The sequence below is a fragment of the Myotis brandtii genome, unplaced genomic scaffold (assembly GCF_000412655.1).
Source record: "Myotis brandtii unplaced genomic scaffold, ASM41265v1 scaffold248, whole genome shotgun sequence".
NCBI classification, from domain to species: domain Eukaryota; kingdom Metazoa; phylum Chordata; class Mammalia; order Chiroptera; family Vespertilionidae; genus Myotis; species Myotis brandtii.
Genome location: NW_005359397.1, coordinates 1,240,374 through 1,267,813, shown reverse-complemented (window position 1 = coordinate 1,267,813; position 27,440 = coordinate 1,240,374). Strand labels below are relative to the sequence as shown.

Genomic DNA, 27,440 nt, shown 5'->3' with positions numbered 1-27,440 from the left:
GGGAGTGTGGGAGGGCAGGGAGAGTTGGGTGGAGGGTGAAGGAGGGCAAGGAAGAAGTTAAAACAAAATTAAAAGGAAAAATATTTATACAGCACCAGACCACAGCGTCAATCTAACAGCTCAGATGAGAGAACAGCAGTCAAATCATAAGAGAACTGAAAAGAACTCAAAGGATGGAGGAAGCGGCAGACAGACGACATGGGCACATCAACACACACACATACACGCACGGTTGTTTATGCAGACACATGGTACACTGTGAACAGCAGCAGGACCTCACACAGGGCCACTGAGGGCATCCATCATGCGTTGGGAAGGGGGGTGGGGGCGGGGGCAGTTTGGCGAGGGGGCCAGAAAAAAATAAAACAGCCCCTTAAAACCACCTTGGCTGGCAAGCAGCTCGGCAGCACGTCTCTGCTTTCTATCACCCTTGATTCTTTCTCTCTCCCCCAGGTGCCGGGCTCTCCTCACCTCCCCAGCCTCCTGTGGCTTCAGCCTGTGGACCAGCAGGGGGAGCCTGTCAGGTGACCTGATGGCCAGGTAGGTCAGAGGCTGGCTAAGGTGGCTGTTGGACCCATGAGGTCCATCCATGAGATACTTTGCTGCCACAGTACAGTCCACACTGGCAGCAACTTGGCCCTCCCACCCTTCGGGTCCCACCTGGGCCACCGTCTCCAGGGAAGGGAGCCTCCACTACAAGCGAACCCACTGCATGATGTTATAATCCTGTCCCCTTCCGCTCTGCCTCAACCCTCTTTCCTCAGAACAGGAATACCCTGAGTTTTCAGTTTAGAGGAAATCACATCAACGTTCCTAGGAATCTATACACATGCCCTGGCACTAATCATGTCCCGATCACCTCCCACCCTGAGCTTTGCTCCCTGGGAGGCCCATGTGGCCAAAGGGAGGCTGCTCTGGGCACAGGGAGCCTTTAGGAGGCTCTGCAGCTGCAGCAGGATAAGGCGGAAGACTGCAGGGCGCCCTGCAGGGCAGGTGATACAAGGACAGTTCCCCAGAAAGGGAGTGCTGTGGCCCCAGATCTCTCTCTGCTGCTGTCACTTTCGCTCTGCTGACCTCCCCTAACCCCCCTCCTCCTTCTCCATCCCTTTACAACCTCAGCCCTCCCTGTACAGCCTTGTTGGCTGACCATCGCACAGCCCTGGCCTGCCTTCTTTACGGGCAGAGCCCTAGGTGGCTGAGGCTGGATTCCCTTCTCTTCACTTTGAGTTGTTTCCTCACCATTTCACGGTCCTTTGCCCCCACCCAGGGATGCTGGCCCAGGGTGGGGTCCCCAGTTCTATCCCCTTGTCATGGTTACCCTTAACCTTGCTCCCCAGCCCCCTCCCCTTTGGTACTCAAGCATCAGGTTTATCTGCAGGGTTCCCCACCCACCAGGCTTCTACACGCAGCCCAGCTGACTTCCACTTTCAGCTTTGTTTTCCTTCAAGGGAAGGCTGAAGAGCAGCTTGGGATCGTGAAATGTCAGTGTGGACAAGCTGCAAAGCAGCTGAGAGGTGACTATTTTAAGCCCAAACCCAGCTTCAGCTCTGCCTTCACAGAACAACTCCCAGCCCCTCTTCCTCCCAAGCCCCTGCCCAGCCTGCCAGGCCAACGGCCAACCTGGATTCTTGCTCACATAGACCAGGGCCCATTGCATAACCTCCAAGTCCGGACATGCCACCCTCCCCTACAATACCACCCCCTTCCGGAAGACAGCCCTGAGACCCACCCAGGATATCTAATTGGCAGGTCCCTTTGGGTGGGAGGAGAGGCCTCAGAATGGAGGAGGGCAGTGCCATCAGGTGTGGGCTATGCAAGAACAACTAAGGGGTCCCCTGGAGACCTCTCTTTCCCCCTACCCCCTGGTCCTGAGCACTGAAAGGTACCCACTCCTCGGACTCTGCTCTGCTCCTGCCCCCAGCTTTCCTCCATCTGCCCTTCAGTGCCTGGCGCTGTCCTAGGTGCTGGGGATCCAAACCTGCATGTCACACAGCCCCTCCTCCTTCAAGCTCAATCCAGGGAACTTTCTCATACATTCACATCTCACACACGCTTGGCCCCGACACACAGACACACACTCATTCAATCCTTGAGGGGCCAACTGCTCTCTTCACGAGGGAACAGCGTGTCTGCCTGCTGGGGGACTTCCCGGGTGCCCTCCTGAAGAGCCTCTGAGAGCGCAGCCCTGTGGCTGCACAGGGTCACTGGCCAGCATGGGGGAGCTTGAATCAGGCCAGGGAGGCTCCAGCTCATGACTGGGGTGAGGAAATGATGGCCAGGCCACAGCCATTCGGATGCTGGCCCTAAGCACAGCGGGGCTCTAGCCAGGGAAGGCCAGCCCCATGCAAGCCAGACCCAAAGCACCCGTGTCCCAACACTCAGAGCAGACCCTGTGCAGGAGCGCAGGATGCAGGAGGGACAGGACTCCCACTGGAGTCAGACATGATGCTCAGTGTCCTCCAACCCAGAACCACCTCAGCGTGGGGCCCAGCTCCTGTTGTGAACTTAGTGGGACAGGGACTTGAGGTTCTGGCTGTAGACCTGGCCTTGCCCACAATTTTGCCCATTCTTCCTGTTTCTGTTTTCTTCCTCTTAGATTCCTGGAGAAACTCCTTCAGACCCTGCCTCCCTTTCTTGGAGTCTCCACTTGAATGTCACTCTCTCTGGTAGATGGCCTACCCTGACTACCTGATTTAACCGTGGCCAACAATTCTGACGCACTATGGAATTTACTCTGATCATACGTCATTGTTTATTGTCTCTCTCCCCTGCTTAGGACAAGGACTCTTGCCGGTCTCACTGGGGGCACAGCACTGCCGAAGGGATGGGGGGAAGCGGGCTGCGCGGCCTGTCTCTGGCCTGAGAAATGCGCGGACCCTGCAGGAGCTCACAGCCATGGGCAAGCAGGCTGAAGGAGGACTTTGGATGTCCTGGCATAGCGCCTCCCTCCCCACTTTCCCAGGCAGCCGCTTCACTCAGGGGCACAAGTGGCCGCTTAGAGGAGTGGCCCACGGTGTCTCCAGCTCAAGGCAGGACCCAGACTGAGCAGAAAGGGTGACGACTGCCCACCCATCCTGGCCTCGTACAGCAGGCAGGGAAATGGCCCGGGGTACAGCATCACTATCCTCAGCTTCTGTCCTCTCCGGTTTTGTAAAGTTCCCTTTGAAAAGCCCTGTTCCTCTTCTCCAGGCTGAGCTATGGGGAATTGGAGGGGGGAGGGGATCAAGTGTCCAGGCAGGAGAGCTGGGGAAGGGGGAGCCAGGGAGGCCCCACAGAGGGCTACAGCTCCCCACAGGACCTACTCTGCGCCCAGGGCTGAGCTTGCCATATGGCAAACAGGAGGCACAGGCACAGGGCCCCCCACTTCTCAGAACGGTCCCCTCACTCTGCTCCGTTGGCTCTGCGTCAGGGGGATGGCCATGACTATTTCTCGGGGTGACCACTGCTCTGCGCCTGGCCCCTAGGAGCCGGGCAAGGAGCAGGTCCAGACGGGCGCAGCGGGTCCAGGCCACGGAGGTCGGGGACGAGTCCTGGTCTCCCCCGGGGGACGCTCCCGCCGGCGCTCAGTACGGGCGATTGGCGTCTTTGGGCCGCTTCAGCTGCACCTTGAGCCTCTTCATGCCGATCTGGAAGCCGTTCATGGCCTGGATGGCGGTCTGCGCGCTGGCCGGGTTGTCGAAACTCACGAAGCCTGGCGAGACACGAGGGACGAGGGCCTGGGTTTCCACTGGGCCGCCGGGGCCGGAGGGGGCGGTGGGGCCCGCGATAGTCTCCTCCCCCTCCAGGCAAGGGGCGGGGCTAGAGGCTCCTCCCTTTGGGGTAAGGGGCGGGGCTAGAGGCCCCACCCCTCTGGGCAAGGACGGGGCTATAGTCTCCTCCCCCTCCGGACAGGGGCGGGGCTAGAGGCTCCTCCCTTTGGGGTAAGGGGCGGGGCTAGAGGCCCCACCCCTCTGGGCAAGGACGGGGCTATAGTCTCCTCCCCCTCCGGACAGGGGCGGGGCTAGAGGCTCCTCCCTTTGGGGTAAGGGGCGGGGCTAGAGGCCCCACCCCTCTGGGCAAGGACGGGGCTATAGTCTCCTCCCCCTCCGGACAGGGGCGGGGCTAGAGGCTCCTCCCTTTGGGGTAAGGGGCGGGGCTAGAGGCCCCACCCCTCTGGGCAAGGACGGGGCTATAGTCTCCTCCCCCTCCGGACAGGGGCGGGGCTAGAGGCTCCTCCCTTTGGGGTAAGGGGCGGTTTATTGGACACTGTCCTCCCTGACAGGAGGGGGCCTGGCAGCGGGAGGGCACAGGGTGCCGGCCTGGGGAGAGAGAGGAGTGCGAGGGGGAGGGAGGGAGGCACCACGGAGAAAACTTGGCCGCCGTTTGGGGCCACCCCCTTTGCGAGTGCCGCCCGGCCACAGGGGAGGGCAGAGGCTGGCAGTCCTCGCGGCCCCTCCACCCCCTCCCGGGCCTGGCCGAGGCCGGACCCAGCCGGGCTCCTGGTGGACACCGGGATTCAGTCCAGACCCTCTTCCATGAACCCACCACCTCGTCCCAGGGGCTGCCGGCATCTCCCTTTTATTCTGTAAAATTCCAAGCCCTGAGAGCAAGTGCTCTTGGCCTGCACTAAGCAACTGATGTGTCCCCTATGGAACCCCCCCATAACAATAATAATAGTATTAGAACAATAACAGTGCAAATTAACACTCTCAGCAAAAATCAATTGAGAGCCTGCAGAAGTGCTTTTACCCCTTCTTTCCCCCCGCCCCACCCCCCCACCATCCCAGGACAAGGTATAGAACCATCCATGGCTCCCGGTCACCTTCTGAAACACCAAGTTCCCAGATGGATCAGGTTCCAAAATCCAGTTAGAAGTCACCTTTTTGCAACTTTGAGTGCATCTACTGCGAGTTACATCAGCATTTCCCAGAACTGCCCTAACAGGCCTCCTTGAAAGGGGGCTTTCTGTGGCCTCCTAGCTGTACAGCCAGGCCCCCTCTGGGGGCAGTTCAAGGCTCATTAACAAATAAAAGCCTCCCCTCCCACCCCAAATTCTCCAATAAGTAAACCTTTATCTCTTTGTTTAACCTAGTATTTCCTGGAATTTGACTTAGAGGCCTTTTCTCCTGTAAAATCTGCCTTTTATTTATTTTTCCTGTAAAATCTCCCTACAAAATGTATGAAAACTAAGCGTGGTGAAGTTCCCAGGCCATCCTGCAAACCTGCTTCATTTGGGGGCTTGTCCCCAAATAGTATGAGACATATAAAGGGTAGATGTACAGACACACTGAAGCAGAAGCTGCCTTCTTGGTTAATTGTCCCTGGTACCTCCGGCCTGCCTGCGGTCCCCCCACTGCTCTCCTGGTAGTGGCTGTTTTGCCCTTTTTCCCTTGCCCCAGACACTTCCTGTGTTTGCTCACATCTGCTCTTGCAGCCAAGTACCATGGAAGATGGGGAGGGTGTATGGGGGGCAAGTGAGTGCTCTCACCCGCAGGGGCATGTGAGCTCAGATGGAACTGGTTAGAGCCGGTCCCAACACAACACAACACAACCAACGTCTGTAAAAGTCTATATGCCAGAGTAGATAGGAGAGATTCGGGATTATCCATAGTTGAAGATTAGTGTGAATAATCCTTCCACCTTCTCATCTCATCCCCTCAGGACCCATCCCCTCCCCACCAACCTAGATGTCTGAAGGCTGGTCTAGCTGTTAGCAGAGCAGATGTGTGAATTGTGTGTCTGTTACACTGCTCTCCCCCGACTACGAAGGGTGGTGAACCAAAGCCTCTCTACCTGTGGGGACAAGAGAGCCTCACTGCGGGTGACAGCTACACCCCTCCCTCCTCTGCTGGGCCCCCAGCACCACCAGCTCTGGCTCTACCTGGCCACCTGCGCTGGTGGCTGAGAGAGATAAAAGGGGCTGGAGGGCTGTGGTGTGAAGGGAGGGACAGCCACCGAGTGGGGAGAAGGGGCAGCGGGCCCCGCAGGAGGAAAGCCCAGCTTTTGTGGGAGACTGTGGCGTCTCCAGAAGCCCCAGGTTTGGGGAGGACACCAGGCTCGAGGGAACTTTTCTTCCTCAACTAATTTTATTAACTGGCCAGCAGCCTGGGAAGGGAGCTCGTCCCCCACTGGCGGGGCTCTGGGCACCATCTCCCACGGTTACTGCCTTCCTTCTCTCCGAGTCCCTTCCCACACCCCCCCCCTCGCCCCCCAAGAAAGTTCCTGCCTCCCACACCTTGGTGCCCCTCCCCCCAAGACCTTCTTTTGACTTAGCGACCATGTGTGCTGCCCATTGCTCACCAAAAAAAAGCCTCTGGAAGATTCTGTTTATGCTTATAAAATGCGAGGGGGGCCTTTGAGGGGTTCACTGAACATAGGACCAGATTTACAACAAAACGGCCCCCTCTTTGGGGGAACAGAGAGAGATCTAGCACTTCTTGAGGGTCCTCTCTGGCCGAGTCCCTCACACACACCATCCCATCTCAGAGCCTCCGGGAGGGCTGACTGCTCGAGTCCTATTTCACACATGAGGACACTGCCGCTCCGAGAGTGAAATGACTGCCCCCGAGTGAGTGCCGGGGTTGGTGCTCACACAAAAGGCCACCGAGAGCCTTGCAGAAGGCTCGCCTGTGAACCGGAGCCCTGGCAGGCCTGGTGGGAGACTGTCCTTTTTCAGGCGGGTGGAAGATGTTAGTGCTGGAGGCTCACTCAGGAAGAAAGGAGAGAGCCACAGCAGAGGTATTCAGAAGATTTTTTAAAAAGCAGGGGGGAAACCCTTGGTCTTGGAGAATTTAAATGGCTAATGGCCAGGGGAGTGGTTGGGCAGACTAAGGAAGTCTGGAAAAGCTGGGTTGCTCAGACGGATGTCAGGGACAGCCAGGGACGGAGCAAATGACCAAGGGTTTGGCTGGAGACCAAGCAGCTCCATCCCAGGTGCCAGCACTCTGTGGCTCCTGGCAGTGTTCTAGGGTCCATGCAACGTCTGAGGCCTACTACAGGGCAAAGGTGAGGCTCTCCGGTTCTTACACACGTGACTGTAATGCATCAGAAGCAGCCCTGTCACGCCGTGGAGAGAAGCAGCCCCGCCGTTCTCTCTGGCTTAGCTTTCCCAACGCCCAAAGAGAAATGAGCTGCGAAGGCAGCTCCGTGCACTGAAGTACCACAGGCTCCAGGGGAGGGGACAGTGGAGCCCAGATCCTGACTGTCTGGAGCACGCGCCCTAAACCTCAGGCCCGTCGTGGTTCTGGCAAGTTGGTCTCCAAACTGGAATTTCCTTAACATGCTCTTCCTGATGCTTCTCTATACTCAGACCTTCTCCCTCCATCACCCCCGGCTACGACCTGGGCTCTCTGGGGGCTGGACTCCTCAGTCCTTGGTGAACCACTGAGTGGCTCTGGCCCCAGAAGGAAGGGCTGATGTAGGTGGGAGAGGAGAGGAGGGGAGAGGTGTGAGGATGAAGTGGGACTTCACGTCTGAAGCCAATCAAAACACAGGATGCCCAGTTGAGTTGGACTTTCAGATAAACAGTGAATACTTGTTTAGCATACATATATCTCAAATACTGCATGGGCCACATTGAAGGTAACATTTGGGACATACTTATACTAAAAATGCATCCATTGTTTATCTGAAATTCCAATATAACTGGGCACCCTATATTTTACCTGACAACCATACTCCAAGATCCTGCCCAGTCCTCCCTCCTCCACCTAACACCCTGCCACCAGGCAACTTTCCTGAAAGCTGTATCTTCTCTCTATCACTTTCAGCTCAAGGACCTCCCACCATCTCCCACTGCCTACCACACCACCTGGAACAGCCTCATCCGAATGGCCAAGCCCTCCCCAGCACAGACCCACCCTCTCAGATGGTCTCCCCTGAACCCACCTTTCTCCCCAAAGCCTCCAGCATCCCCCTCACGGCCCTCGTCCATTCTCGCCTCCCTGCCTGGAACTCCCTCCCTTTCTCCCCTTCCGTTACTGCCATCCACCTGCCTTTCTCAGCACTCCATCCCTAGGTGCCTTGCAGAGTTCACTGCTGTTTAGTAGGTGTGGTTTTCATCTAAGCTCAGACCTGAGGCTTCCTGAGGCAGGGACCACTTTCCTCTTCCTGACTCCTCAACAGTGTGGCCTGGTGATCTGAGAGGGTGGGTGGGGGAAGGAGAGTTCATTGGATGGCAGGAGGGGAGCAAAGAGCAGGGTAGACAGAGAAGGGGGAGGGGGGAGGGACAGAGAGGTGGACGGGAGGAAGCCAAGGGGAGGCGGGTAGGGCCTCAGCTAGGCAGAGCCCCGACAAGGATCAGGCTCGGCTTTCATCCAGGGGCCACTCTGATGTTTGGGGAAAGTGGGTGTTGGTGGCCTGCTCTGCTGGCTGCCCCCTCCCACCCCTGCCCAAGGTGGCTCCTCCCCCTTCTCGGTGGGTGGGAACTGGGACTCCTAGCAGGGAGGGGAACCTAGCTCTTGGACTGGGAAGGGGAGAATGGGGAGCTGGAGAGGTGGGCAGGGAAAGCCAAGAAGCCAAAAGTAGAAGAGAAAAGAAGAGTGAGAGGAGGTGGATGGAGGCTGGGCCATAGGGGGCACCTGGTGGGGGTGGGGAGCTGTGTGAGGGGAGGTTAAAGCAGTTGCGGTAAATTGGTGCGAGCACCGCCCTGTCCTAGGTGAAGCTAGTTGGTTTGTTATCTTTACCCACCAAAGCATTTACTTTGGTTAGTCGCCCGATCCACAAACACTTTCGAGGAGATGACATTACCGAAAGGGAGGAACATCTGCATCAGCTCAGCATCCCCAAACTCCTGGGGCAGATGGTAGATGAACAGGTTACAGCCCTCGGGCCCTGCGGTGAGGGGAGGGGGCGGGGAAGGAGGGATGGCGGGGTGGGGGAAGAGAGAGACAGAGGAGAGGTGAGCGAGTTAGGCAGCGGCAGCAGGGAGGGGTGGGGCGAGGTTAGGAAGGGGGGTCTCATCCAAGATCCAAGAAGAAGGGGGGCTGCTGAGCCCACGGTCTGAGCTCTGTTCACTGGTCTGCCCCTGGGCAAGTCACTGAACCTCTCTGTGCCTCAGTTGCCTTTTCTGCAAAATGGATCTATAACAGGGTGCCTGCCTAGCAACTCTGGGGCTCCAGGGGTGGAGGGATGGAGTAAAAGGGGTGAACACAGGCCTGATGGCAGTGGGAACCAAGTGCTGAGGAGAAGCAGAGGAGGGAAGACCTGGGAGGGGCTGTGGGGAGACCTGGGAGGGGCTGCGGGCCTCCCTCCTGCTCAGCCCCTGCTCAGGGGAGGGCAGAGGGGATTGTCCTGGGGCAGGCACGCCAGTGGTGCTGGTGCAGTGGGTGGGAAGCTTCATCTCACCTCCTGCACCCAGGGGTGGGAGCTCAGCCTGGCCTCCTCCCTGGCCTGCAGCCACTCCTTTCCGTCTGCTTCCCAATGGCCCCACCTTCTCAAACTCAGCCCTGGTCTCAAAGGCAGAAATCAAGATTTACCCTGCCTCCTCTGGTGGGCTAGGTGCACAGGAGGGGCTCCACAGCCAGGCTCCATGACTAGCCGTGAGCCTCATTTCGTTACAGTAACAGCCCTGCCACTTCTATAGCTTGTCCTCCCCACTTCACAGATGAGAACACTGAGGCCCAGAGAGGTTAAGTCACCTACCGAAAGTCACACAGCTACTAGGAGGTGGAGCCAGAATATAGACCCAGGCTATCTGCCTCCAGTCTGTGCTTTCTCCTCTCTCTACCTATCTGTCATAAATCCCAATGTCCCAGAAACTCTGAAGGATTTCTGAAATTTCCAGATAGCTGAAGATTTACTTTTCTCTTTTTAAGCGACCCAAATGCTCAATTTTAACTCGTTGAAATGGAAATCTCTCTGATACTTCATCTATTTCCTGCCATCTTAAGCATAGCATGGCACCTCTGACTTAACCTGTCAGAGTGTGGTCATTCCAGTGCTTTCCACCCCACGGAGGACATGCAAAGGACACAGCTGCATTTGTCAGAGTTGTGTACGAGCTGAGGTTCTGATGGGAGCTGGTGGAAACTAACGTGAGCTCAAAGTGAAGGCTGTAAGGCACCGACGTGGGCTGTGCGGCTCCTCCGGCCAGAACCAATGGCCACGGTTCTCTGGGAAGGGCAAGGCCAGACAGCCCAGTCCTGGAGCAAAGAGCTCGTTCTGGAGTCTCTGCCCTTCCCTGCCTTTTCTCTCCCCTCCCACCTTCCGCCTTCCTCCTTCCAAAGACTCCTCTGACCCCCACAGCCGCCCTCTGAGCTGCTGACCTCCTGGGTCCCTGGTTCCCACCCCAGTCCCTTCCCTGGACCGCCGTTTCCCAGGCAAACAGCCAGGTTACAGCATTCAGAACTGTTCAGAACTGGTGCAAGTGTGCACTGGGGTCCCGGTGCTGGGTCCCCCAAGCTCTGGCGACCCTCTCCTAGCCCATCCCCTCCCACCATGTGTGTTCGCTGGCTCATGCTGTGTGTCCCTTGATGGTCCCCAGCTAGATGTGAGTCCCCATGGGGCAGGAACCAGCTTGAAGGACTAATCTAAGCCACAGCTCCTCTAGGACCCCCACCCAGATGCTCCCCACACCCGCCCCCTGCCACGGCTCCCTGAGTCCACATTCCATACTCGGCCGGCCTTCTGAGGCTCTTTCTCCTTCATGTCTAGGAGGTTCTCTCCAGCCAGATGGGGTGCTCTCTAGGAGCAGGTGCATTTGCCCCCTCCTGACCTATCCACCCTCCACCCCCACCCCAGTTCCCCAGTACATGCCTTCTCCCCTCCCAGACCCATTCTTCAGGGCTTCCCTCTCCTCTCAATGCTGACACCTGCCTTGAACTTGGGGCCCATGTTCCAAGTTCAAGTTCTGCAAGCTGCTTTATGTGTATGTTATGTTGTCGTTGAAAGACAAGGAGCCTTCAAGGGAAGGCCCGTGGATTGCGTTCCATCAGCATGGCGTGTGGCTGAGCCCCACCAGTCCCCTGCCCCTCACCCCTCAACAAGGAGCCTACACACTTTCCTACTCCAGCGGCCCCGAGTTTGCACTGTATTCCCTCATTCACAGGTTCTAGAGCACCCAGATGGCGTAACCAGCAGGACTTGGAGATCAATCTGGTCCAGCCCAGCCTTCTGCAAAATGGCGAAATGGAGCTCCAGAGACAGAAAGTGCCTACCCCTGACCACAGGGCACCCCTGGCAGAGCCGGGGATGGAGCCAACCCTGAGGGGAACCGTGGCCTGTCTGGGGATTCAGGCATCTGCTGGCTTTCAGGCTCAACTCAAAGACAAGGACTGGAAGGAAGGTCCGCCCCAGCAACCAGTGTGCCCTGGTACTTCCAGGGCATTGCACAGGGGGAAGCGGCCATGATGTGAAGAGGCCGTGGCTGGAGGAACACAGCTTTCTTTTCCATCCATGCCTCTTGCAACACTGAACACAGCTGCGGTCTGGCTTCCACCCACCCTCAGCCTATCGCCCCAGCCCCAGGCTCATCTCACCCTTTGCAACACCTATGCCTTTGCTCCTGCTGTGCCCCTACCCCCACCCTCCCGCCAGGCATGCCTGTGTCCCTACCTCTGTGTGCCCCCGCCGAAGCCTTCCCCCACAACCCCACCCCCAGCGCCGTGGGCCCTCCCCTGTACGCAGCGTGGCTCTGTAGGCATCTGGGTTCACATCTCACCCCTCCCATGCCCTGGTCCCCAGTGTAGCTCATCCAGGACACCCTATTCAGGGAGAATGGGGACAGTCGTGGGAGACCCTAGGCCAGAGGAGAGGCTGCAGTGGCAACTGACCACACAGGGTCTGGTGTAGTGAACAGGGCAAGACGGTGGGGACTAAAGGTGCCCACAGATGGAGGACCTCAGCCCTTCAGGCTCTAGGCCTGTTTGGGGCCTGTCTGACCAAAGGGGTTTGGACCGCAGACCCACATGTCCTCCCCAGGACTAACTATCCCCGACAGTGGGACAGTCTGTGGCAAGAGCTCGTGCCGGCCACTGGAGACCAGTGGACCCCCTGGCCATGTGGGCTACTGGGCAGTGGTGGCCTCGCTGGCAGGGTGACCTTTTCATGGGGGTGGGGAGGACAGGACCTTGTTAGTGTTCCTACCCTGTCAAACTGAGCTCGTGCAGGCCATGGGGCCCCGAGGGCGGGCTTGTTTATCCAGCTCCTGTAGGTCTCCAGCTCAGGAACGGGAGGACACTGGGTCTTAATGAGCCTCAGCCTCCCTGGGCACTGGCCTTGCCTGGCCCACCCTGGTCACACCAGGGCCTCTGGATGTGGCTCTCCAGGATCTCTGTCTCCCCAGAGGCCCGCACTTGGGCCCCTATCCCCATCTGGCTCGCCTGGTCACCCAGAGGGTAAAACTTCTGACAATAGGTTGCCCTCCCCCCCTCCCCCCCATGCCAGCTGTGAGCATCCCTACTTCTTCCCTTCCTCTCCACTGGGGGAGGGGGAATTCTTGGGCCCCCAAGTTGTCCAGGGTCCCACCCTCCTAACCTTCCCCACTGGGGTTTGCAGAGCTGCCCCGAGAAGCCCACCTCATGCTGCATTGGAGAGCGCCGCGTCTCACAATCCTGCCCTCTTCCCTCACCTCAACACAGCACACAAACTTGGTCATTTTTCCAACAAAACGCCTACCGAAGACCCAGGAGCAGCCTCTTTGGGGGAAGAAGGGGACGGGGAAGGGCCTGGGAGCCCGGCTTACAGACTCACCTTCTCGCTGTTGCTGGGGGATCATTGGAGGCGGCTGAGGGAAGGCCTGGCTTATCTGACCATAGGCAGCAGGGTAGGCGGCTGCTGGAGGGCCAAAGAGAAGAGGCAAGAGAGCAAGACATGACGACAGCGAGACGACAGCCACACGGAGAGACAGGGTGAGAGGCAAGAAGGAAGAGACATTTCAGTGTTGAGCAGTAAAAGCAGACCAGTCAAAAGTGCACTTTAGTGCAGCCACGTAAGATAAAGCTGGCGCTCAGGAGTAAAGGAGAAGCGCGCAGTGAAGATGAGAAGTGTGTGTGTGCACAGGTGTGTGCGTGTTTGTGTTTGTATGTACACAGGTGTGTGTGTGTGCGTGTTTGTGTGTGTGTGCGTGCTGCCCGGCCCAGGGGTGGGAGTGAGAGAAGCATGACTAACAGCTTGCCTTGGGCTTTCTATAGTGGCTGGTCCCCTTCCCATTCAGTGACCCAAGGCCATCTACCCCTCCTTTTTCTACCTCTGGCTGCCTATCCTCCCTGCTTGCTCAGCCTTGCTCACACCAACTCCCACTACCTGGCAGGAGGGGTGGGGGGCACGGAAGGTTGAACTGCTTCCCCTCCAGGGCCTCTCCTTTTCTCAAACCCAGGCATCTAAGCTTCCAGGACCGGCAATTGTGGACTGTGGACTGCGGTGGGCGGCACCCCAGCCCCCACCCTCCCCACCCCATGCTGCTGTGTGGCTTGGTGCTGGATAAACTAGACACACTGATTTGGCAGCCCCATGGGAAGGAAATCTGGCCTCAAAGATGATAACTGCAAGGTCAACACTTCAGCCTGGCTCACCTGGCCTGAAGTTCTGACCACCCACCTCTCCAAGGGCACCATGGGAGACTGCCGGAATGCTAGGGGCCTGCGAGAGGGTGGCAGCCTGAAGCAGGGGCCTCTGGGAGTATAGCCCTCCCTCCTTTCACCTCAGCTCCCCCCCCACCCCCCGTCTCCCTCCCCTACAGTGCCTGGCCCAGGCCTAGGTGGGGATGAGCAGGGCTGGGGGAGCAGTGGGCACGCGCGGGTACTAACGACCTGCATATTGCTGCACTCCCGCGTAGGCCTGCTGCAGGGGGTCCGCGGCCGTGGGACTCTGCGCTGCAGGGGAGCCAAGGGGCAGAGGTCAGTGATGCCCCCCCAAGCCAGCCCCTCCCCCACCACGCCCATGGAGATGGCACCGTGGCTGCATTGCCCTTCCCAAGCACTGTGGTGTCTGCCCTGGGGCAGGTCATCTGAGTGCCTGCCTTGCTGGGGTTCCCCCTTCTCCAGTCCAGGGCCCTTAGTAGGGTGGAGGTTGCCCCCCTGGCTGGGGGATGCAGCCTGCAGCTGGCCTGGGGTGGGGGGAGACAGATGCTTTATGCAGAAGGCTGGGAAGGGCTGGGAAGAAGATGCCAGAAGCTTGGCCATGAGGGGCTTGGCCAGTGGGGACACATGAGGGACCTGGCCCAGGAGAAGGGCTGTGGAAAGTGGGCAAGAGGCTGTCAGGAGGCTGGTCTCATCCTCACTGCCCTTAGCAGAAGTCCGGGGGCAGAACCCAGCTGGTGAAAGGAAGGCACAGGGGGGGCCTCACCCTGCCACTCTGTCCTCCTGGGCCACCCATGGCTGCTCAGGCAGAGGGACCCTCTCCTGTAGTCTATGGAGTTGGCACAAGGCCCGAGGCTTCCATCCCCAGGCCGTGGCTAAGACACCTTGGGCAGGACTGGCCACACAGATGAGACCTGCCTGTGGGCTGGGAGAGGAGTGGTGCCCACAGACACTGAGGAACCAGCAGGCCAAGGACCTTCCTCCAGCCCGAATTTGTGACTCTTGGATGTCTACTGCCCGGTGCGAGAAGAGGGCCCTCATGCTGACACTTGGGCAAGAACTGAGGGCAGCCAGGCTGCGGAAGGCTTGGTCCACTTCTGTTGCCTCTGCTGGGTCTTAGAGGCTGTGGGCCGAAGCCTAGTGCAAGGCCAACAGTGGGCACTGCCTTTGGTGGCGATGGCTAGTGGAAGTAGGCTGGCCTCAGAGGCCTGGAGAGGTGGGTGGGGACAGACCTAGCCACAGTAAGTTCAGAGAAAACTGGGTAACACAAGGAGGCAGAAAGAAAACCATCGGGACTTACCTGCCTGGTGACCTTGGTCGCCAAGCTAACTGGCAGTGCCAGACTTAGGGGCCTTGTAGACCAGGAAGAATTCCCCACTTCCTTCCTGAGCTCCTGTTTCTGAGCTTCAGTAACATCCCACTCCAACAATAGCACCTGGACCTCAGGGCAGCCAGGGAAATCACAGGGCAGAGATGCTTAAGGACTGAGGGCTGCAGCAGGGGAGCTGGGCCAGGGCTGCTCAGAGGGGTGGCTGAAGTCGGATCCTAGCCCTGTCCCTCTCTTCCCTCCGCTCGTGGGGCCTGGAGCCAGGACCTGCCAGTGCGGAGGTGGTAGTGGTGGTGCTTGGGGGTGTCCTCTCCTCCCTGCTGCTCCCTCTCCCTGACTCTGCCTCAGTTCTCTGGAGGGAAACCCACCTCGGCTCTTGGTCTCCCCAGCCCCTCAACCACATCCTGCCTTTATGCAAATTAAAGAAAGAGTTGTCTCTATCTCTGGCACACAGTGTGGTGCCCTGTGTAACATAAAACCTGCACAACTCACATGACAGCCGCGACACCACCCCCCCCCACACACACACACACATATACACACTCACACATGCACAGTGCCAGGATCATAGCAAGTGCTCAGCAAATACTGTGACATAGGAAAGAAGGAATCATCCTTAACATTTATAGAGACACCCCTGCAGGGGTGTTATGTGGCAGTAAAGGCCACACTATGTGCTTTCAACATGATCTCGATGAGGAGAGGGGAGAGCGGGGAAGCTACCTGGGGCTAGGAAGTGGAGGAAGGCATTTCTGAGACCCTCTCTACTTCTCTGCTTAATGACCTCATTAGTAACTGCCAAAGAGTGAACATTTTGAAGGATCTCGCTCATTACAGCGGCTCCAAACTCCGCATTTAAAGATGGTAAATTAATTTTTTTAATGTACTACTTTTCTCCTTTCCTTCCCTCCACCCCTCCCTCCTGCTCCGGCAGGGAATTGTTTATGGGATATGGCAGATTGTTACAAATGGGGGAGAGAAACAGTTCCAAAGTCCACGAGGGAAATAGCTCACAGATGCTGGTGGGGGTGGGGAAAGAACAGGTTTGTCAAAATCCAGAGCTCCAGATGGGCTTGTGGGCACGGAGGCGGGGGAATGAAACCACCCAGATGTGCGGGGACTGTATCTCCCAGCCCATGAGCCTGAGGCAGGCGGAGCCCAGGAACCTGAGATTGGTGGGCCCACTCCCACCTCCAGCTGCCCAGCCCCTGAGCTGCCTCCCTTGCCAGCCTGGACTCTTCATCCTGAAACAACTCCAGACCCAGGGCCCTGCCGCTTCTCTCTCTAGGCTTCTCTGGCCTCCTCTCTGTGCACTGAGAGGTGAGTTGAGGGGCAAACACTAAGACAAAACAAGCACAACTCCAAGTTCAAAGTCAGCACATTCTCCTTTGGTTTTCTCTAGCACAGGGACTTGCCCTCTGTCGCTGCTGGAATTTTTATATTTTCTGGAGGTCTGGGCCTCACTCCTGAAATCATTAGCAGACACTGAAATCACAACCGCCGGGCTTCTGTGGTTTTACAAAGCCACACAGTGGATTCTGATGGACAACCAGAGTGGGCAGCGTTACTCTGCCGCCCACGGCTGACCCACCTCAAGCAGACCTCCTCTGCTCTGGTTGGGCCAACCTCACCATCCCTGGCCCACCAGGAAGGCCCCTCCTCCCGCTGGGCCTCCAGGACAGCCGCTCCCTAGGATGTGCCCCTGGTTTGTCCGTCCTCTCCTTTCCAATTCCTACCCATTGTCAACGTCCGTCTGAGCCTCCTGTAAGGCAGCTCTGCTGGGCTTCTTCAGCCTATAGAACCCTCCCTTCCTTTGAAATCTTTAGCGCCTCACAATGGAAACATTCACTCTTGATCAGATTACATTCTGCTTATTCTTTCAAAATTCTGTCGACGTATATTGTGTTCCTGACTGGACTTTGACCTCCCAGGGGAGAGGCCCCCCATCCTGCCCGCCTTCTGGGGGTCCCCTTCCATCCAGCACAGACTGGGCACTTACTTGTACTCATAGGGACTCTGCAACTTTGTCATCTGCCCTCTAGGAAGGAGGACAGCACTCCCCGCATCTCTGAGACATTGTCCCTTGCTAGTCTACCACAGGGCTTCGGGCTCAGCTCTCCTGCTCTATCCATCCTCAAGGCCAGAGATTGGAGCTGCTTAAGTCAACTGGACAGTCCCACCATGAAAGAGCTGCTAAGTTTGAGAGGAACAGAGTTAATCAGGCCCTGGCCTCCCGGATCTTGTGTGTCAGAACTAATCAAAGCAGGACCTGGGAGCTGTCCAAGGTCCTGACCCTATGTGCGATGTGCTGATAGGGGTTGTGTGTACTCCAGTATGTACCCACCAGAATGTCAATCTACGTATTTCCCTTTCCTTTCCCAAAGAGTCTTTTCCTACTTAACACTAAGTATACTTATTATTTTAGCTTCTGTCCCATGACTTCTTATAGGTCAAATTCACTCTCAATTAATTTGCAGTTACTAGCCTCTGGTTGTACAATTACTACATCGCTTCTCTTTTCTCCCTGCAGGAGCCCCAGGAATGCATTCTTTCTCACCTACCAGACAGACACCTCCCCAAGGATGGGAACTTGATTTCTCCCACCAGAGGTTCCCTGATCTCCCTGATCACATTTGGGGTTCCACCAAGGAATGGACGGAGGGCAGGAGCCACACATTCCCGGTTGTAACAGCAAGGGCAGCGGCAGAATGGATGAGGGGTGTGCTGCGCGGGTAAGGAAGGGCTGCCAGATGTGCTTACCTGGGTAGGGGTGGATGCCATTGGCAAACACAGCTTCTGCAGCAGGTTGCCCATTGGCCTGTGGGGGGAGGCCAGTGAAGCCGTTCACCCCAATGGGGGACGGGATGCTAGGCACGGCTGGTGCAGTGATGCCCGGAGGGGTGCTGCCACCTGGTTTCAGAGATGGGGAAGGGTGGAGGAGGAGGGGAGGCAAGAAGAACAAAGGTGAGAAAAGGCCAACCCATGGAGCTCCACCTCCTGGCTCCAATGGCCTGGGTGTACACTTGGAATTCACACACCGACTCAATCACATCCTGGATCACTTCCATCTGTATCCACCCTTCAAGGCAGAGTCCAGATCCCACCTACCCTATGAAGACTTCCCTGACCACTGACCACTCAACCTTGGAACTACAGTACATAGACTATTCTCAATACCTTTGAATTTGACCACACTTGGTCTTCCTTTAGTTCTTTCCAGTGGTTCTTGCTCACCCCAGCTAAGTCAGGATGGGCTAGTCCCTGTTTAGCCATCAACAGGCTTCTAAGTCGCTGGCTCTGCTCTCTTGCCTGGATCACGGAGGGGCTGATCTGCCTCCCCCAGGAAGAAGTTTTGCTACGTGGGTGGAGGAGGTCTTAATTCTGGAGCTCCCCTGCAATGAGGGAGAGAGGACTTTGCAGAGTCCAGACTCAGCCCTATTCATACACAGTAGACACCTTGGCCTCCTCCTGTTGAGATTATGGTTATGCTCACAGTGGCAAGAGTAAAGTTAGGGTCAGATGACAATACATTGTGCCCTCTCTATGCCAGGTGGGTGGAACCAAAGGGGTGGCTGGCTTGGTGATTGTATTAAGACCTCAAAGCTGGAAAGGGCCTTTCCCTTCATGTAGAAAGCAGGATCTCTCTGTGGACTAGGACATGAGGCTGGCCTGGGTCCAGGAATATCCCTAAACTGGGGATCAGAGCTATGAGGTGGTACTCAAGTTGGGCCTAGAGATGGCACAGTTTTTTATGGACTTTATCTGGGAAAGGAATCGCTTGGGGGTGTAAGGAAGGCTGTTGCTATGACCTGGGTGTGGAGAGCGAGGAAGCTTGGTGAATGAAAGCCCAGGCTGTTGGGCCAGCCCTCGGGACTAGACAAGGTTTTCTCAATGTTGACACTATTGACATTTGTGGTCAGACATTTCCTTGTCATGGGGGCTGTCTTGTGCATTGTTGGATGTTTAGCAGCAACCCTGGCTTCTACCTAATACATCAGAGTTCACTCCCCTCCCCAAGTTGTAACAACCAATAGGGTCTCAGGACATTGCCAGATATCCTTGGGGTGGGGAGAGAGTAGGCATGAAATTATTGCCCCAGTTGAGAATCACTGAACTGGATACTAACCAGGATCCAATTAAAAACACACTTCGTGAGCAGGGCTGTTTCCCACCCCCCTGTCCTTTAGTAACTCTGTGGTTCTCTCTTGCTTGTTGTGTAGCTCTCTTGGAAAAAGCCAGTCAGTCTATGTTGGGTTAAAGGGACATTTAAAAATCAGCCCCTTCTATGCTTGGGCGAGGGACCAAACAAGGCCACAGAAGGGGCAGGGCTCTTCTCCCCTCAGAACTCAAGGGGAGATGGGTTCATGTCAATTTCTTTCCAAAACAACATGAGTGAAATTCCCACCCCCCTGAAACCATAACAGGACTTTATGGGGCCCACATCCCACCTTCCCTTGGTTCCCCTGAGATTAGAACATTTTGAGACAAAACTGCTGGTAGATGAGGCCTGCATGGGGACCGATGCCATGTGCTGTTTGCCACAAGGTGGTCCAATGTAGCCGAAATTGGCCAAACAAAAGGTCTGGACCTGGGTTCAGCTGTGTCCTGTGTTGGTACCTGCTGGCTCACCTGAGGTTGGGGTCATGGGTGCGGCTGCCAAGCCGTTCATGTTGAGGGCCGCCATCTGCTGCATCTGGGCGGCGGCGAAGGCAGCCATGGGGTTCAGGTAGCCGCCCTGCGCGACTGATGCCATTAGTGCCGCTTGCTGCTGCATCAGCTGGGGCAGAAGGAGTGGAAAAAATATCATGCGCTTCCAGGGGGGGCAACCCTCCCACCAGGGGGCTCAGCTCCTGGACACCAGCCTCCTAGGCCCTGAACCCCAGGGAGCTCAGACACAGCTCCCCACCCCCCAGAGAACCCCGATGTCTCCCCCATTGCTGCCCTAGCTCTCAAAGACTATTAGAAACCACCCCCAAAGAGCTAACTATTCCAAAGTCTTCATGGGGCTCACATCCCGCCTTCCCTTGATTCCCCTGAGATTAGAACATTTTTGAGACAGACTACCAGTGGATGAGGCCTGCATGGGCACCGATGCCATGGGAGTGGATGGCACCAGTGGGGGTTGTGGCTACAAATCTGGGAGGCAGCTTAGGGGAGAAGCTGGCCAAGAAGGACCCAAGGTGGAAGGACGAAGTTGGCAAGCCAGGGGCTGGGGGGAGGAAATGGGGGACTGCAGCAGAAGCATTGGTGTGATGGGCTCTGAGGAGCCACACAGGACCCCTGCCAGGAGCGACCAGAGGCCCAGCACACCCTTCCATGAATGGGGGCAGGGGTGGGTGGTGACACCCAAACACTTCAACCTCTCTCCCCACTTCCATTGGTGCTTCCTAGAGCTTGACTAGCAGGGGAGCATTCAGGATAACCCACCTTGCTGCCCTGCTCCTTAAGAACCAGGGCAGCAAACCACCACTCCTGTCAGCCACCCTGGACTGAACCACACTTCCCTCAGCCCTCTCTGGCTTCTACCCCCCCCCCCCAGGTTCATTCCCACTCCCCAGGGCCAGAAACACAGGGCTCCCCTGGCAAAGAGAGGTGTCCCTGCTCTGGGGTTCTGAGCAGAGTTAGCCAAGAACCCCTGCCCATACACCCCCACCCCCGTCTGCGCCCTCACTTACTGCCTGTGCGTAGGCGCCGTAGGCCCCGAACGGGATGGCCATGGGGTTGAACATGCCCATCTGGCCAGCCATCTGCTGCATTCGCCGCATCGTGCGCTCCTTGTCAGTGTCGGCGAACTTGACCACCAGACTGGACGAGGCTCCCTGTAGCCGGGACTGCGCGTGAGGCCCACCTGCCCTAGCTGCCTCCGCTCCCAGCTGTCCAGCTGTCCGTGCCCCTGACCTAGGCCCTCCCTCTCCTCTGGGGAGGCGCTTCTGGGGGCTGCGGGACGGCGCTCGCCCAGGGGTCTGGGGTCTTAACTGTACGGCGGGCCAGTTCCTTACATGTCTGGCCTCAGTGTCCCTGTCTGAGATATGGGATAGTGGTAATGCCTTCCTGTCTCATGCGGAGGCAGTGAGCAGCGCGGCCAGGGTTTTGCATGGTAGGGACGGTGCAAGGGTGGGCAGGGCCCTGCGGGCGCTCTGGGATGGGCAGGGGTGTCACCTGGCCTCTGCCCGCGTTCCAGCCCCACCCAGGGGTGGCCGAACTCACCGGCATGGTCTGGCTGCCATGCAGCGCGTTGATGGCGGCTTGCGCCTCGGCGTGGGAAGAGTACTTCACAAAGGCGCACCCTGGGGGGACAGGCGGGGCTGAGCCAGGGCCCAGGGCCCAGGGCCCAGAGGGAGGCCAGGGCGAGGGCGGAGAGGCGGCAGGAGAGAGAAAGACCGAGAGGAAAGGGGAGCCACCGAGAAGCAGAGACAGAGAAAGACCTCGTTCCACCGCCCCGCCGGGGGTGGGGGTGGGGGAACCGGGCACGGCGGGAGGAGAAGGGTTTCCGGGGAGGGAGAAGCTGGGCAAAGCGAGGCGGGGCTCAGACCCCAGGGGCAGGAGGGTAGCAGGGAGCGGGCGTGGTTGGGGTGGGGCTTAGCTAGTGGGGCAGAGAAGACTGGGGTAAGGGCTAGAGGTAGAGGGAGGGCCAAGCCAGCGGAAAGGGTTGGGTGAAGGGGGAGCTGGATTGCAGCGACTCTGCCCCCTCCTGTCGCACAACGAGGGAGCAAGGCCATGGGCCTGGCCACTCACCTAGGCACAGGGGTCATTCATGCAGTCCTGAGGTCCCTTCTTCCCTCGTCTCAGACACACCCTCTTCCTCATCTACCTTCACTCACAGCTGCCAAAATTAACTCACAACAAGCAAGTCTGCCACAGGGCCTTTGCATATGCTGGTCCCTCTGCCTGGGGTGCCCTCCACATCACAAGGCTGATTCCTTCTCTTCTTCTAGGTCTCAGTTTAAATATTGCTTCCTCATCAAAGCCCCTCCTTCCACCTCTCCTTTATTCTCTGTCTCAGCCCCTCACTCTCATGGCCTGATTTTTGAAAGATAATTATTTCATGTTTTGCCTGTATAGTTGGTTTCTGTCTAGCTCCCTGCCAGTGCCCCTCCTCCCCCTCACCACCCCTATGTTCCCTGGGGAAGAGACTGGGCCTCTCCTGGAGCAGCAGCACCTGGCACATAGTAGGCCCTCCTGGAGCAGCAGCACCTGGCACACAGTAGGCCCTGGGGACAGAGTGCTAGAATGAGTGAATGCTCTATGCCATTCCATGGGACACGTCTCCTTTCTATCTCACATGTTTTCACCTCCTTGGTTCAGGGCTTCCTATTTGTTCATGCTGCAAAATTCAGCCCTGGGCACTTTTGGAGAGCCTGAAGACTGGGTTCCCCCAGCAGCTTCCCCACACTTGTGTTGAGTACCAAGTGGTTTGTTGACACAATTCAGCTCTGTGTTTAGGCTGACAGATCGCCACGACTTTAAAAAGATTTCCCACCCTGCACGTTCTTATTTAAACATGACGTCACACCTCCCACTGAGAGGCTGGGGTCCATGTCCCCTTCCCTTGAATCTGGGTGAGGCTGTGACTGCTCTAACCAAGCAAGAACAGCAGAAGTGATGCCCGCTGACTTCCAAGGCTACGTCATAAAAGGGATCAGTTTCCACTCAGATCTCTCTTTGGGGGACGCTTGCCCTGTAGCAGCCAGACACCACGCTGTGACGAACACCCCAGGGGCCCACACGGTGGGTGCACACAGAAAGGAACCGAGGCCCCAGCTGACAGCCAACACCAACCACCAGACTTTGAAGTGAATGAGTCCCCGGATGACTCCTGGCCCAGCCTTTGAGTTTTCCAGCAGAGGCCCAGACATCCTAGAGCAGAGACAGGCCTTCCATGCTGTGCCCCGTCTGAGTTCCTGACCCACCAAATCCGAGAGCATAATAAACGGTTGTATCATACCCCTCACTCTAGGCTACATTGTTATGCAGCCTCAGTAGCTGGAACAGGGGCCCTGTGGCGGCAGCACTCAGCAGGCACTCACTAGATGTCTACAGACGGTTGAGTGACTGGCACACAAGGGCACAGGCAGCTAAGGCTACAGAAATGTATCCCCCACCCCCAAAGCTGCAATGGGTCATGTGTTGATGGTTTTCTTGGAAGGCAGGGGCACTCTGGGACCATGTCCCTCTGTATCCAGGGCAGTGGGTACCTCCTGCCCCAGAGAGCCCCCTCACCCACAGCCAGGAGAGTTCACATAGAGCTGAGGGCTGCCCTGGTGTCTCGAGCGAAGCAGGAAACCTCCGGGCCCCAGCTCTCCTTCACAAGCCACCCCAGACTCCTCCTCTTCAGGAAGCCCTAACCGCTGCCCTGCTGGTCCGCCTCACCCAGAGCACCCAGCACTGGGCATGTCATCATCATGAGGTGGCCCTGGGTTCCTACTCCTTCCACACCCTGCAGGCATCAGTTCCTGTTACTAGTTCTGGGTTAGGGCGCACTAGCCTGGACCTCCACCACGGGAGGGCTTTAGCCAAAGCTGGGGGCCTGAAGGCCCCACCCTGCCAACTGCCCCAGCCTGCCCACTCAACCAGGCTTCTGGGCCTTGGCAGGGCTGGGCATGCCCCTGTCTTATCTCCAGGGCTCACCAACTCCAGCTCTGGGCTGGGGGGCAAAGACTGGGACACCAAGAGAAAGGGAAAGAGACAGTAAAAAGGGGTGAGGCTGAGGAGGGATGGCAGGAGATGGGGTTAGGAGCAGAGAGGGAGGGAAAACGGTGAAGATGGACAGATAAAAGGAATCAGAAATAGACAGAGAGCAGGGAGGAGAGACCTGCAGGAGGAGAGGGCGGGGCAGAGGAGAGGAGGTGGGAGGCTCATGTCTAACTCTCAGAAGCGCAGCACTTGACCTGAGATGAGCTGGGAGCTTTTAAAGCCTCTCTTGGAGTAACTGAAACTCCTTTCCAGGCCCAGGCAGTGCACCCCATCCCACTGCCAAGGCCTTCTAAAGGTTCCCCATTAACAGGATTTTCAGAAAGACAAAGAAGTGAAAACCACCCCCTAATACCAGGCCCTCCTGCTTAGAAATTCCCTGGGAAGGAAAAAGGGAGTGAAGAGAAGGCCCTCCTAGCCTGTGCCTGATTTAAATGTGGGACCACGCCTCCCTGCCTTCTCTCCTGGTGTCTGAATATATCCCTTTATTATCATTATGACAGCTTTCTGATTGCATTAAAATTCATCCACACGTGCCTTTCTATCAGCCACTTCCCTTTTCCCAGGGTTTGATTTTTTGTTTGTTTGTTTTTTTTGCTATTTCCTTCTCCCCTCCCATGAAATCTCCCTTCACTGCGCAGTTAGCAGTTCTAGGCCTGGGTCCTTCCTTCTTGAAATCTTTCCAACATGAAGGGGGCCAGGCTGTCCTCTTCCTGGCTGGCTGGGTTTCCCCAGGGAAGCTGCAACCTCCTGACCTTCTAGAAGGCTGTGGAAACCAAAGGACCCTGGCTGCAGACTCCCTTCCTCCAGGGGTGCTTAAGTGACCCCACCCAATGCAAAGGCTGGTTTGTTTCTAGGACCTGAGAACGAGTTCATGTTGTGCCCTCTGCAATTTCCAATTGGCTTCTGTCACTGGGTGAGTGAATCCAAGCCTTGTCTTTCAGACCAGGGGCTGGAAGGACTCTGAGTCCAAGGGCAGATCTCCTCCTTCTGGCCCAGGCCCTGGCTTGGACCCCAGCAACCCCTCATCCCAGCTGTCAGCTGCTCCCACCTTGGCCTTTAGGTCAATAAAGCTGGAATAAGGAGGCCTCCTCATGGGTGGATGCACCAGGAGGTGCTGCAGGAGAGCCTGGCCAGCAGCAATGACTGTGGTGACAATCATCACTTGGGGCTCTCTATCTAGGAGGAGGAGGAAATGGAGGCCTCTTGTTTGCCCTGCCCTGCCTTGAGGAGACAGAGGTCATAGAGGGGAAAGGTCAGAGAGTCCACATTGGGGCTAGCACTTAAGTAACAGGTCGGACCAGACTCTGGCTGTGGCTGACCAGCTGAGATGGACAACTTCTCCAAATCCTCCCACCCCCTGTGTCCTCCTCTCCCTCTGGGCACGTTCCCAAGGGGCTGTCCCCAAGCTGTGCCTTCAGATGACCAATGTCACCATTTGGCTGGTGTCTCGGATCTGATACCAAACTAGTGAGAACCTCAGAGAATGGCTCAGTTTCCTCAGCCAGTTTCTTCCTCCTCCCACACGACACAGACCCCCACCTTCTGGGACAGGCTGAGTAGTCTCTGACTGCAGCCCACCTGCCTGAGAGATCAGGGTCCCGGGGTCATGGTGAGGCTGTGGGGTTCTCACTCTCCTCCGTGAGCCCTCAGCCTGAGCCCGTTGCTGGGTATGAGGGGTGTCACTGCTCCTCTGAGCTGTTCAGGTAGGTGCCGCTGGAACCAGGCCGTGCAGGCCACCTCGAAGGGAGGTGAGGCCAGGAGAGATCTCAGAGCCAGGCTGGAGGTGGGTTGAAGATGCCCCTGGGTGGGAGGTCGCTGAGACTGCGTGGGATCCAGACACATGGTGAGCAAGTGGAGGCGGGGTTACAGCTCTGTATCGTCCTCTCAGCAGAGTCCAGCTGAGGGCAGGGGGCTGCGTTATGCTCACTTGCTGACCCTTGGGGCAGGGCCCAGTGGCTGGCACAGCAAAGTACTGGCTGTCATTCAACAAAGCCTTTTGCAGTCATTCAACAACTATTTGCTGAGCACCTTCTCTGTGCCAGACACTGTTCCGAGCATTGCTTCTAGGACAGCGAACAAGAGAGGTGAGTCTGCTCACCGGAGCTGACATCCAGACAGGGAGACAGACCATCCATCAGAAACAGGTTCCCAAACAAGACAGAGGCCAGCAGGGCTGCACACAGTGGCTCCCGGAACTGGTGCCCTCCCCAGGGGGAGCAAGGCACAGAATGGCAGAGATGGGCAGGAACCCAGGAAACACCAAGGACCCCACCTTTTAAAATGAGGAAGTTGGGGCAGAAAGGAAGCTCTAGGGTACAAATCAGGGATTCAGACTAAACCCAGTCTCTTGACTTCCTGATCCTATAACCCCTTGCTGCTGCCTTCCTGCTCCTTGAAAATGTGAGTGCCAGTGTCTGCATGGCTAAAGGAACACCTGGGGTTCTGGGGAGCAGGTGTGTGATGCCCCAGAAGGGCTGGGCAACAGCCCTGCCTGAACCAGGAGAGGGCAACTCAGCTCCCTGTGCCCAGATGTCCTGCCGCCACTTTTGGGAATGTGCATAGTCTATACACCTCCCCCCCCGCCCCCACACACACACTAAAGAGCTATGGATGGGGGAAACCAATCAAATAACAGATGAGAAAACTACCCAGCTCTGCCAGGTGAAGGTGTTTGTGGCCACCTCAGGAGGGACTGGACCAGAGCACCTGCCACCCATCCTGGGTCTACCCTCTGGTCACACCTTTAGCAGTTATTGGGTGCTTACTGTGTGCCTGGGACTTGGCTGAACAGAGTCTGAGATGATTCTCAGGAGCCCTTCTTGATTTCCAATTTTTTTTGTGTGTGGGGTGGGGTTAGTTACTTTTTATTTTTAAAAAAATATATATTTTTATTGATTTAGAGGAAGGATTTTTATTGATTTCAGAGAGGAAGGGAGAGGGAGAGAGAGTTAGAAACATCAAAAGAAGAATCACTGATCGGCTGCCTCCTGCACGCCCCCTACTGGGGATTGAGCCTGCCACCTGGGAATGTGCCCTTGACCAGAATCGAACCTGGGACCCCCTTCAGTTCTCAGGCCAACGCTCTATCCACTGAGCCAAACCAGCCAGGGCATGGGAGGCGGGGGTTACTCTTTCAATGGGTGTGTATGAGGTGGGGGTGCATGGTTCTCAGATCCCTGGAGAATCCAGTCTCTGGCTCAGGCTCTGCCATGCAGCCCCCCACTCCCTTCCCATGAGCGGCGGGTCGGGGAGGCAGCAGGCCTGGCTGTCACATGCAATAGCTCTGGACAACAGGCAGAAGGGGCCTGTGGGGTAGGGGAATGGGAACACCCGGAAGGCTTCCAAGAGGAGGTGGGCTGGAGTCATGCTGCCCAGGGGCAGGTGCAGGGGCTCCAGGCCACAGCAGAATTAGAACAGTTTGAAAGGTGGAACACCCTCTTTGGCGGCTCTTTCCACCTGCTCCCCAGTGGCCACTGCCTGTGGCCGAGCTCTCCAGAGGGGGTCCTGCAGAAGGCCGCCTTTGCTTTTCCATGCCTGCTCCCTCTCCCACCAACACACCCCTATCCCCATCCTCTGGCCTCCAGGCTCCTGTATTTTCTCAGAACCTCAACTGAACTTTGAGCTTGTTTCCCAGCCTATAGCGAGCAGTGGGTACCACCTCCACCTCCGCCTCCAGGAAGCCATGGGCACTCTGACAAGATGGGATTTCTTCCTCTGAGGAGCCAGTCCTGCTCCTCATTCAGGCAGGCAGTCGGGGAGGAACAGGGCTCGCCGGAGCGGTTTGCATTTTAAAAGGAAACAGAGCCCAGGCAACAGAGAAGCAGGCACCCAGGGCAGGTTTAGGACAGGCCCTAGGAGGGAAGTTTCAGGGTGGTGCCCCGCCTCCACCCATGGCCGGTGGCATCTCGCTGGCTGCACAGGGG

The 27,440-nt window shown here is 57.1% G+C and overlaps 1 protein-coding gene across 1 annotated transcript in view; it reads right to left on the bottom strand.

Annotated features, from left to right (window-relative positions):
• The window catches only part of LOC102246441 (CUGBP Elav-like family member 4), a 159,209-nt gene that overhangs the window by 2,546 nt on the left and 129,223 nt on the right, over nucleotides 1-27,440 (bottom strand). Inside the window, exons 3-10 of the mRNA XM_014540585.1 lie at nucleotides 21,031-21,110; nucleotides 20,499-20,642; nucleotides 19,453-19,600; nucleotides 17,584-17,733; nucleotides 13,725-13,790; nucleotides 12,670-12,753; nucleotides 8,728-8,811; nucleotides 3,522-3,691 (exon numbers count right to left, since the gene is read on the bottom strand). Of these exons, the coding sequence (XP_014396071.1) occupies nucleotides 3,564-3,691; nucleotides 8,728-8,811; nucleotides 12,670-12,753; nucleotides 13,725-13,790; nucleotides 17,584-17,733; nucleotides 19,453-19,600; nucleotides 20,499-20,642; nucleotides 21,031-21,110 (884 nt within the window). The 3' untranslated portion in view covers nucleotides 3,522-3,563. The remainder of the gene's footprint in view (nucleotides 1-3,521; nucleotides 3,692-8,727; nucleotides 8,812-12,669; nucleotides 12,754-13,724; nucleotides 13,791-17,583; nucleotides 17,734-19,452; nucleotides 19,601-20,498; nucleotides 20,643-21,030; nucleotides 21,111-27,440) is intronic.